General features: G+C 43.2%; 1 protein-coding gene across 3 annotated transcripts in view; it reads right to left on the bottom strand.

Annotated features, from left to right (window-relative positions):
* Positions 1-9976, bottom strand: part of PAIP1 (poly(A) binding protein interacting protein 1) — a 36671-nt gene extending 26695 nt beyond the window's left edge. Inside the window, exons 1-2 of one of the 3 annotated variants that reach the window (XM_049863363.1) lie at positions 9064-9580; positions 8317-8486 (exon numbers count right to left, since the gene is read on the bottom strand). In XM_049863363.1, coding sequence (XP_049719320.1) covers positions 8317-8486; positions 9064-9331 — 438 coding nt within the window. In that variant the 5' untranslated portion in view covers positions 9332-9580. Of the gene's footprint in view, positions 1-8316; positions 8487-9063; positions 9581-9804 lie in introns of those variants that run through there. The other 2 variants (XM_049863378.1, XM_049863368.1) reach the window with 2 other exon arrangements.
* Between the last annotated feature and the right edge of the window lie 1893 nt (positions 9977-11869).

Raw genomic sequence — 11869 nt, forward strand, 5'->3', positions numbered from 1 at the left:
GTCCGTATCATGCTCATGTATGTTCACTGAGCAGATCAGCAGGTAAACTCACACATGAAATTTTTGTCTAATCACACAACTGAATCCAAGTTATCAACAACTCCCCTGTAAATTAAAGGCATTAACATTTTAAATGAAATTCACATTCATTAATCAGAAGCACCACCAGCTGTGTGACTCAGTGAATTAATTCCTGTGCTTCAGTTTCCTCGACTGTAAAATGTAGATAACAGTATGTATCTCATAGGGTTGCTACAAGGATCAAACGAATTAATGTTTATAATGCCTCTGGAATGGTAACTGGCACATAGCAAAAAGCGGTAAGCGTTCAAGCAAGTTACATTTTTTTAATTTCTAAGAGAACACTGAAACATACCCAAAACATATAATCCAATAGCCTTATATTCATACATAAAGAGGCTAGAGTGCAAAAAGTACCCAAAAAATAGAATGATAAAAAACAATGTAACTTAGCACTTAGGATAGTACTCTAAGAAGCAAATAGCTGCCAATTGCATGTATAATAACTGATAGTGTGAAGGCTTTGCAAGCATTATCTCATCTAACCCTAAAAAAGAAAACTTGGGGGTAAGCATTACGAACATCCTTGCATGAGTGAAGAAACAGGCACAGAGCAGTTCAATCACCCTGGTTATTCCATCAAAACTGTCTGAGTGCCTACTAAGTGCCGAAGACTATTCTATAGGTGCTGGGGGTAGGGCCATGCTGTGAATATCTACCATGAATGAAACAGACAAAGCTCTCCTCTCAAGGAGTTTATATTCCATGAGGGAATATACATTCATATGCTGAAGTAAACTGAAAAAACAAAACAAATACCAAAACAAACAAACAACAGTTAATAAAGAATTCTGAAGGCTTAACATCTCAACGGAGACAAAGGGGAGGAAAAAAAAAAATCTGAGGGATGATATTCTATGCAGGTGGCACAAGAAGCACATAGGCTCTGAGGAGATAGGTTCTTGGCTTGACATGTTTGAAAAACAGAAAACACAGTATGGCCAGAACACAGAAACATGGATGAGGCAGAGCTAATGAGGTCACTGAGGCAGATCACATACAGCCTTGGGGACCATGTTAAGCAGACTGGCTCCAAGAGCAATGAGAAAACCACAGGGCAGCGGGTTGTGGGCAAGGAGGGGCCATGTACTGACTTAAGAGACTTGCTCATGGCCACACAGCTAGTTAGAAGGCAAGGACTGAGCACAGAATAAAGTTTGTGCTTTTAATCTCTATGCTATACTCCTAATAACTGACAGCTTAAGACATATATATATGCAAGGATGTTCGCTGCCCCCCCCAAAAGAAAAATCTAACAATTCATTAACAAGGATACGGTTAAACACATTACAATATCTCCACATAATGGAATATCAAACAGCCACTTAAGAAAACAAGATCTATTTTTTATTTATCAATCAATATGAGTGTACTAAATGAAAAGAACAGTACAGAGCCATAGTTTAGCAAAACTTAACTTTTTAAAACAGAAATTTACTCATACACGCAAAGAAAGTTTCTGGAAAGATACACCAGAGACGACAGTGGTTACCTCTGGAGAGTGAAGAAATGTTCATATTATAAATGTTCAACCTTTACTGTAAATTGCGAAAGCAGTTAAGCATAATAAATGTACACCTTAGATACTAAATGATGGTACTGTGAGTTGCCATCAAGTAGATTCTGACTCACGGCGAGTTCACGTGTGCAGTGCAGCACTGCTCCACAGGGTTTTCAAAGCAGTGACCTTTCATAAGCAGATCACCAGTATGTCTCCCAAAGCACCTCTGGGGGGGTCACCTCAGCTAGTAGTAGAGCATTCAGTCTTCTGCACCACTCTAGGGATTCCTATACTTAATGCTAACCACGTACATATGTGAATTTTATAATTTAAAAACTAGCTTAAGTTTTAAAATACAGATTAGAGCTTCACAAACTTGTAGTATGCTACAACTATTAATGATAATGAAAGGTAGGAAGTTTAGTCTATAGATGCCAGCTGAAGGTACTAATTTCCTCCTTGTTTCTATAAGCGTCATTCATTGCAGCAAAAATATACTTTAAAACCATAATTTTGTCTTACAATTTTTTAAATCTGGAAATGCCCTAATGTCACCATCATACCTGAGAGGCAGTTTTGCTAGATACATAATTCCTGGTTTGCAATTTTTTTCTTCAAGGCTTTATATATGTCATCCTATCGCCTCCTTGCCTGCACGGTTTCTGCCGAGTAGTCAGAGCTTAGTCTTATTGACTCCCTTTTGTAGGTGACTTTTCCTTTATCCCTGGCTGTTCTTAAAATTCTCTCTTTATCTTTGGTTTTGGCAAGTTTGATTCTAACACATCTTGGTGACTTTCTTTTGGGATCTACCTTGTATAGGGTTCGATGAGCTTCTTGGATAGATATCTTCTCATCTTTCACAGTATCAGAGAAGTTTCCTGCCAGCAAATCTTCAACAATTCTCTCCGTATGCTCTGCTATCCCCCTCTGTTCTGGTACTTCAATTGCTCATGGGTTATTCCTCTTGATAGAGTCCCACATAATTCTTAAGAGTTTCTTATTTTTTTTTTAATTCTTTTATCTGATTTTTCTTCAAATAATTTGCTGTCAAGTGCGTTATACTCAAACTCACTAATTGTGACTTCCATTGCCTCAATTCTGCTCCTATGACTTTCTATTGACTTGTCTAATTCTGAAATTTTGTTAATCTTTTGGACTTCTATTTGCTGCCTCTCTATGGATTCTTGCAACCCATTAAATTTGTCATTATGCTCTTGTATAACCTTCTTAAGTTCCTCTATTCCTTTGTCTATGTGTTCCCTGGCTTGTTCTGAGTTTTGCCTGATCTCCTGAGTTCTGTATATTAGTCTTAAATTCTACCTCTGGTAATTCTAAGAAGTTCTCTTCTTCTGGAAGGTTTCTTGACTCTTTGTTTTGGTGGCTTGGTGAAGCCATCACGGTCTAGCCTCTTTATGTGATTTGGTATTGACTGTTGTCTCCAAGGAAACCCTGTTGGCATAGTGGTTAAGTACTATGGCTGCTAACCAAAAAGGTTGGCAGTTCGAATCCACCAGGTGCTCCTTGGAAACTCTACAGGGCAGTTCTACTCTGTCCTATAGGGTCACTATGAGTCAGAATCCACTCAACAGCAATGGGTTTTTTTTTTTTTTTGGTTGTCTCCGAGCCATCGATAAGTTATTGTGTGTATTTATTTTATGTTTGCTTACTGTGTCCTAGCTTCTTGTTTTGTTTTGTTTTGATTTGACCAAACAAACTGGTCACACGAGCTACTTTGATTATTTGAGTCTTCGATGCTCTTACGTCCTGTCTCCAGGTGGCTAGAGCTGTTACTAGGTATGTGACCCCAGGAGTCCATTTACTTTTTTTGTATGGGCTCAGCTCAGGTGTCCAGGTCGTCAGTCACCCTCTGTGTGGTGTAGGCTCTCAACTACAGTCCTAGACGGGCAGAAGTGATTGGAGTAGGCCCAGGTATCTGGCTGCAGTAGGGGGACATGCACTGATCAAGACACGGGGCTGACTGCTGCCCGAGTGTCTGGAAGGAAGGCCATGTCCCTATTCCCTAGAGCATGTAGGTAGGTGGATTTTGTAGCCGGACTACAGGCACCTAATGCTGTTGGCTGTAAGGACTGGGTGGGAGTCATCACTTATTCTTGGACCACTGTTGCAGGTGGCTTGGTGGAGTGGGTGGAACCACCAGTCCTCAGGCCTCTGATGTGGGTAGGTGAGGACCCTGCTTAATGGGCAGGGTGGTGTCAAATGTCATGACTCTGTCACTTCCCCTTAGAGCAGATACAGATGAAAACAAGCTTCAGGTATACACCCTGTTATACTGTGCTAATGAGGACCTACACTGTTGAAATGGGCCCACGCAGGTCTATGCAGGGGTGAATGGCACTTAAAGTCCGTGGACCCCTTATGTCTGTGCCTAGGCAAAGGGGCTGTTCCTGCCCTGAGTTCCTGGCTTAGGGGAGCAGTTCACTTGGATAATGAACAGGCAAGACTATTTTACTTAAATGGACTGAAATAGGGCAAGGATGTGAAGGAGAGAGGAGAGTTAACACATCACCAAGTTTTTAGCCTGAGCAGCTACTTAGAATATAAAAAGAGGTCTGCAGATGACAAATTGTTTTATCCTTGAGTTTGTGAGAGATCACCCTTATGAAGACGTCAAACAAATGGAAAAACAAGCCTGGAATTCAGAAGAATTAGATTTGAGAGTCATTAGCCTGTAAGTGATGGTCAGATTCTAAGAGATAAGTAGGATCACCAACGGAGCTCATAAAATAGAAAGACCACTTCGGGGACTGCAGTCTGAGGGGAGAAGGACTGATCAGCAAGTTGGGAGGATGAAGAAAGGGTACTGTCACAGAAGTCAAAGAAGAAGGCAAACGGGAAAAGATGACCATAGTATCAAATGCTATAGAATAATCCCACAGGTTAAAATCTGAAAAGGATGATGGTGAGTCTATGCACAGAGAAGAAAAAATTAAAACAAAACCAATATTTTTAATATTTAGTCCTTATAAAAATAAAGACCTTCTGAAAGACTAAGAAGCTGTCCCTGGTACCTAGCCCTTCTGGGACTCATACTTGTTTTAACTGAACAAATGGTACCATGGTTGAGGAAGTCTACTAAGATGAGGGTTAAGAGGACAATAGATTTAGCAATCAGAAAAATATCAGCAACTATCACAAAAATAGTACCAATACAACTGGGAGATCATGCTACAGAGGTTGAGTGGTCAATGGGAGGTCCAGCACTACGAACTGTGAATAATTTTGGACGATGTCGCTATCGAACACAGAAGAAAAACCGAGCAGTAACTTAAACGAGGATGCTTAGAAATAAACTGAGTTCTTTGGAGGAGGGAGGAAGAACTTTTGTCTCTTAATAAAATGCTTTACCAATTACTTGTGGAATTTTTGGTTCTAGTAAGTGAACTATGATTAAATACTCAAGATACAACGGTTTGTCTGAGAAGAAGCAAATGGCCATGAGGAGATGGGATACAGCAACTCAATGGCAAGACGACATGGAAAGTAGGAAATTCTAGCAGTGGGATTAGAGGAAATACAAACCTTGAGGCTTTGAAAGGATTAAGAAAGCAGAGCAAAAGACTACCATAAGGATGTTAGAGAAAAAATATACTCCTGAGCACAGACCTAGCACAGGGATACCAAGTAATAGATTTTTATGCTGTATCCCAGTGCTTGACTCATTGTCAGCTATTTGTGGAATGAGTGAGTGAATGTAGCTAGCCTTGAATTATGACTACGATAAGGTAAGTTTCCCTAACAAGATTTTATTCTAAGAATCTGGGGAAAAACAAAGATTCAGCTGTTCTGTGACTAAGTGGCTTAAGAAAAACTTAGCCCTGACTGACGGTCAACATTAGAGTAAGCTAGTAAGGCTAGAGAATGTACCAAAGCAGGGATAGCAAGCTTGAATGCCTACAGAATCCAAAAAAACCCGGTGCCATTGAGTCGATACCAACTCATAGCGACCCTATAGGACAGAGTAGAAATGCCCTGTAGAGTTTGCAAGGAGCGCCTGGTGGGTTTGAACTGCCAACCCTTTGGTTAGCAGGCGTAGCTCTTAACCACTCCACACCAGGGCTTCCCCCTACAGAATCCAGGTGAGTTATAAAGGAATGAAATAAGCCAGGCAGCATATTAGAGCACACAAGTGCCATCTAAAGACAGCTGCCTCTATTCAGCTCCAGGCAATTTTCGCTCTACCAAAATGCCAGCACAGAAAGGCTGGTTCTTATGATTTCAAGGGAAATCAGATGTGTAATATCCAATTTAATTAAAAACATTTTTTTTTTTTAAAAAAACACCTTGAGGGCCAAAAAAGAGACACCTGCAAGCCACATGTGAGCCACAGACTTCCAGTCTGCAATCTATTCTAGTGAATTGAGCACAGAAGGAGCTGGTCCATTACAGGGCAGCAGGGAACCCCTGAAAAATGACAGTGGTTCAAAACAAGTGGATCAACATAACTTAATAACTGCTCTATAGTGAAGAGTTACCTGAACTATATAAAAAGAGTTTTATTCCTCATCATAAAGTAGCCCAAGTCCACAGGGAAAAAACAAATAGAGAGCTGTTTGTGGCTGTTAACAAGGCCAAGTTTACTCAACTACTCACAGCTCTCCAATGGCTCCTTTTCCTCTCTGAGCCAAATCAAAATTTCTGGCAAGAGCCCAAGCTGCTCTCTTTTCTACTTTACATGGCAGATGGCCCCTCTTACCCCAAATTAACTGCACTTCCTGCTATGTCTATACTTTTCCTTCCCAACCCCAAAGGTTTTCCTATGCACTTTAAGATGCATGGATTTTCCAAAATATGGAGTACAGCCTTTCCAGACCTTTTCTATTAGATATGGAAAAGACAGCCAATAAACAAAAAAAGGTGTGCCATCATTAATCATCAGAGAAACTGAGTTAAAACCACAAGTAGATACTACACACCCACCAGAATGGCTAACCTTAAACAACAGAAAATTCAAAGTACTAAAGAGGAAGTAAACAACTGCAAATCACACATACTCAGAGTGTGTACTGGAATAATCTCTATGTAAAAACTATAGTATTTGGTAGGTAGTCTCTAAGTTCCTTTGAAGCGAGGATGGCACAACTTCCTCTCACATACTTTGGACATGTTATCATGAGGGACCAGTTCCGGGAGAAGGACATCATGCTCGGTAAGTAGAAGGGCAACAAAAAAGAGAAAGATTCTCAATGAAATGGACTGACACAGTGGCTACAACAATGGGCTCAGACATAGCAACAATTGTGAGAGTGGCACAGGGCCAGGTGGTATTCATTCTGTTGTATATAGGGTCGCTATGAGTTGGAATCGACTCAACAACACCTAACAACTAAAGCTGGGCATAGTGCTACCCCGTGACCCAGCAATTCCACTTCTAGGTATATAAAAAAAAAAATGGAAATAAGGGCATATGTCCGCCAGGGCATGAGTAGGAATAGCAGCACTAATCGTAACGGCCCCCAAACTAGAAGCTGGCTAAATGTTCATCAACAGACAAATGGATAGACTGTGGCATATTCATTCAATAAAATGCTATGAGGCTAAACCACCTAATTACATGCTACAAAATGAGTAACAAAAAGAATATATACTGTATGTTCCCATTTATGTAAAGTTTGAGAGCAGCAAAACTAATCTGTTCTATTAAGTCAAAATAGCAGTTACACTTGGAGAATGGTAGTCATTACCAGGGGGCTTCTGAGGTGCTGGTAACATTCTGCTTCATGATTTGGATGCTGGTTACCCAGGTGCTCACTTGGTGAAACTTTGAGCTATACCCTATACACTCTATTCTATAGTTTTATATGTTAAAAACTCTGACCCTTTGGTTAGCAGCTGTAGCACTTAACCACTATGCCACCAAGGTTTCCATTCTATATGTTATACACTTCAATAAATTTAAGAAGATATGAAAAATAGGAATTATGCTATAGTATTATCGATTATTTCTTCAACTTAGGAGCATGGTTCCTGCCCCACTTAATTTCTCCTCATTTACTCATTTTGGTTTACTTAGCATGACGGATTCCTTTCTACATATTCCAAACTGGGCTTTGTGCTTTCTTCTGCTGTTTAGAAAAAGTTTGACCATTTGTAAAAAAATTCTTACACTGTCAAAGGTTAATCTGAATGTTTAAAAATTCTTTATATCTATTTAAACTTTATCAAAAACCCATGCGACATTTCTGCATACAATAGGTATGTAGCACCAGAAACACTTCCATTTTAAGATGACAGAATAATAATTACTAAAAACAAGGACCCAGATGTGTACTTCTCACCCATATGTGCACTTCTTCACATTCAAAAGCCTACCTCAAAATTAACTTAAGCAAAGCCACTATTTAATTTATCCTAAAGCCACTAGTAAATATTCACTTATCTTACAAAAATCAAATTAAAAATCAACTTTGTCAGGCTACTATCTTGTAGTTGTCCATAAGTCTGGAAACGGATTCTAGTTTTACAGATTGACAATTTCCTTGACATCAATTAGGTTTACTTGCCTATGCTGGCAAAACAGCACTGAACAAAACCACAAAAAAGTCCTATTGTCAAGCTTACATTCTGAGACCATGAATATAATAACTACAAAGTTTTGTTTCCTCATGAATTCATAATAAAGCTACGTAAAATACAAAAAGCACCAACATACCGGTTAATAATCACATTATTCCAGTTAATGTTAACCCCGAGTTTTAGTAAAAAGGAGTACTTACTGTATAATTAGAAGAATAACCTGATGGGTAAAATTCTGGGGCGTTCACAGACAGCTTGGACATTAACACAGGAGCTACAACCACCTGGGGTTTGGCCATTGCTGACTCTGAATTCTGCTGTGGGATTTTATCCTGTGAACTAGGTGGAGCTCTCAGGGGCCTCGCTTGTTCTGAGAAGATAAAAAGGAGTGTTAGATTCGTTCATTCTTTTGTGTAATGACTTTGTATATACTAAAAAGTCATCTCTTTTAACTCTTTAAGAGTTTAAAAATCATCACGAAATGTAAGGTCATCTCCGGGATACTCACAAAGAGCCTGCAAAAAGGAACAATAGACTTGGCTGTAGCTCATTTATGAGCGTTACCTGCCTCCCAAATGAATGCTTGAGGGTTTTGGTTTTTCTTTTATTTAGGAGCCGTTTCAAATGCAGTGGTAGCTCGGCTTACGTCTTACTTTAGAGGACCGGGCAGGGGGAGGCAATTTTTATTTCCTCCCCTGGGTGGCAGAACTCCGAGACCGCGCACCGGCCCCTCCCCCAGCCGGGGCGCACAAAGGATTCCAGTGGCCACCTTCCAAAGCCCCGTCCCGCGCCCATCCCCACCCCGTAACACCCGGGCCCCTCGGGGGATGCTTTCGGGGAATTGGGGGGAGGGGGTGGAAGGAGAGTCCGCCGGCCCTCGGCGAGCGCAAGGCCCGTGGGGAGGCGTTGGCCCGGGAGGACGGGGTTTCCCTAGAGCTCCTCCGTACCTGGGAGCGCCCCGGGCCGGGGAGGCCGCTGGGGGCCGGTGGGGCCCTCGCACTGGGCCCCAAGCGGCGGAGCCGTCCTGGGCTGGCGCAGCGGCGGCGGCTGCAGGAAGCCCGGGGCTTTGGGCTGCGGCGGCGGCTGCTGGCGCGGCCGCTCTGCAGGCCCGGTTCCGTTCGGGAAACTGCCGCCCTCAGGCCCGCCCCCTCCGCGGCCCAGGCCCCGGCTCCGGCCCCGACCAGCACCTGGGGCCCGATCGAAACCGTCCGACATGCTCCTCCTCCTTCCGGAGCCGCTGCCGCTGCGCTCGGAAGAGGCCGCGGGGGAAAGCAGCGCAGGCCGGCTCTTGCCGCTGCGCTTCACTCGGGCCTCATGGAGGAGGAGGGCGGCGGGCCCCGGCTCCGCTCCTGCGCGCTTCAGGCGGAACGGACGGCAGGCTGAGCACCCGCGACTCCACAGCGCCCGCCCCCCAGAGCTACCCTCTGCTTTTATTCTCCCCTAAAATCCGGCGCCACCGCCTTCGGCGCGGCGGGGGCGAGGCGGGTCACAGCGGCCCCCCGCGGTCCGGAGGCCCCGGGGCGCGCCCGCTGCGATTCCTACTGTCCCGCAGGGCAGGCTGCTGCGGTCCAGCAGGCTGCCCGGCCAGCGGCGTCTCGGCCGCAGGACGTCCCTGCTGGGCAGCGGGGACCGGGCGGAGGCATCTCGACTCCCGGGGCCCGGCTCGGGGGGGAGATGGGGACGCTTACCCCAGTTAGGCCCGATCTATTCGATGGTTCTCAGGAGACAAGTGCGAGACTGACGGTTGATGCCAGGAAAATAAAAATACGGGGGGAGGGGGTGTGGCCCCGGCGCCAGGGTTCGCGGACGCGCACCACCGTGGGCGCGCAGGTGTGTTCAATGACCAGGCTCCCGCCGAGAGCCCAGGACTGGCAGGGAAGCCGAGCTCCGGAAGAAGCTCTGCCACCTGCTTCGTTAGCAGCGGGGGAGGGGACTAGTACGTTCAAAATACGCCCCCTACCCTTTTCAGTTCCCGTTAGGTACTTACCTCCGGAAGGGAACCCTGGTGGCTCAGCGGTAAAACGCTGGGCTGCTAACTGAAAGGTGGGCGGTTCGAAGCCACCAGCCGCTCTGTGGAAGAAAAAAATGTAGCAGTCGGCTTCTGTGAAGATTTACAGCCTTGGAAAACCCTACGGGGCAGGCCTCCGCTTCCTTACAGGGCCAGAATGGATTGGGCCGCGGAGGATTTGGTTTGGTTTGTCACAAGCTTCAATATCTTCCCTTTTCTCTGCCCCTCCAGAAATTTTCAGAAAATACACTACCGTTGAATGAAACTCTTCCTTCTTTTTATATGCTACCAATGTTGTCCGATAGGCATATAATGCAAGCCATTTGTGTAGTTTTACATTTTCTAGAAGCCACAAGCAAACAAGCAAAAACAAACAGGTGAAATTAATTTTAATAATAAATTTTAACCCAGTATATCAAAGATATTATCATTTCAACATGTAACACTAATGAAATGTTCTTACTAATTGAAACCATATGTGTATTTGGACTAGCGTCCTTTCAAGTGCTCAGTAACACGTGACTAGTGGCTACTGCATTGAACAGCGCAGTTCTAGGTATTTAAGTGTAAAATGATATTTTTGTCAGGCCTGATGGTGCTAAAGCCAAATGAAGGGTTAAGTAATGACAAAAAAAAAGGGGGGGGGAATCCATTTTCCTTCTGTTGGATTATCCACCTCCACAAATTCTAATCGTTGCCTTGTATTTTAAGCATAAACTGTAATACTCTTTACAGGACAGAGAGATTGATTAGGAAGAGAAATAGAAAAACCCTGGTGGCGTAGTGGTTAAGTGCTATGGCTGCTACCAAAGGGTCACCACTTTGAATCTACCAGGTGCTCCTTGGAAACTCTAAGGGGCAGTTCTACTCTGTCCTGTAGGGTTGCTATGAGTCAGAAGCTGGGTTTGGTTTTTTGGAATGATGTTTTTCAGTCTTTTCATTTGACAATGATTCCAATTAGGAACAAAAAATTATGTTAACCACTTTCTGTTCTTGCTAATAAAAAAAATTAAAGTCTTGATCTAAATGAATGAGAAGAATGGCTTTAATGAGGATAATTGTGAGTAAATTAGTCATGCTGTTAATGTTAGCCCAAAATAATGAAGTCAGGGAAGGAAGGCAGTATGTGGTTTGTAGGTTTTAAAGTCTGCTGCAGCTTCAGATGAATCTGGGTCTTGACCATTACTGGCTGTGTGATCTTGGGTAAGGGATTTAGCTTCTGTAAGCTGGTTTCCCCATCTGTAAAATAACTATCTTATAGCACTGAGCATGTATTACAAATGCTAGACTGACAAGCTTACAATTTTAAAATTACATGACTTGATGCTCAAAGTACTTTAACATCCATTATTTTATATGGTCGTCAGTCTCTTCTTGCCTGGACTTCTGTGTTACAAAGGAAAGACTCAAGCTGTATGCTCAAAAAGAGTGAGCAAACGAGCATCACACAACACTCAAGCCACCACAGACAGATGGGTGGTGACTGTGCCTTGATACTCCTTAGAAGTGAGAATGGCAAAACGTTGTCTCTCGTACTTTGAACATGTTATCAGGATTCAAACTTGGATCTTACTCGTGGAAGGCGACAATTCTAACACTGAATCACCACTTACTGAATGTTTATTGTTGTGTGTCAGGCACTGTTCCAAGAGCTTTATTTGTATTATTTCATTTAATCCTCACACTCTGTGAAGTAGACTTTCTGATTATCCCCGTTTTACAGAAGAAGTACCAAGATATCATGA

Source organism: Elephas maximus, chromosome 2 (genome assembly GCF_024166365.1).
Source record: "Elephas maximus indicus isolate mEleMax1 chromosome 2, mEleMax1 primary haplotype, whole genome shotgun sequence".
In the NCBI taxonomy this organism is placed as follows: domain Eukaryota; kingdom Metazoa; phylum Chordata; class Mammalia; order Proboscidea; family Elephantidae; genus Elephas; species Elephas maximus.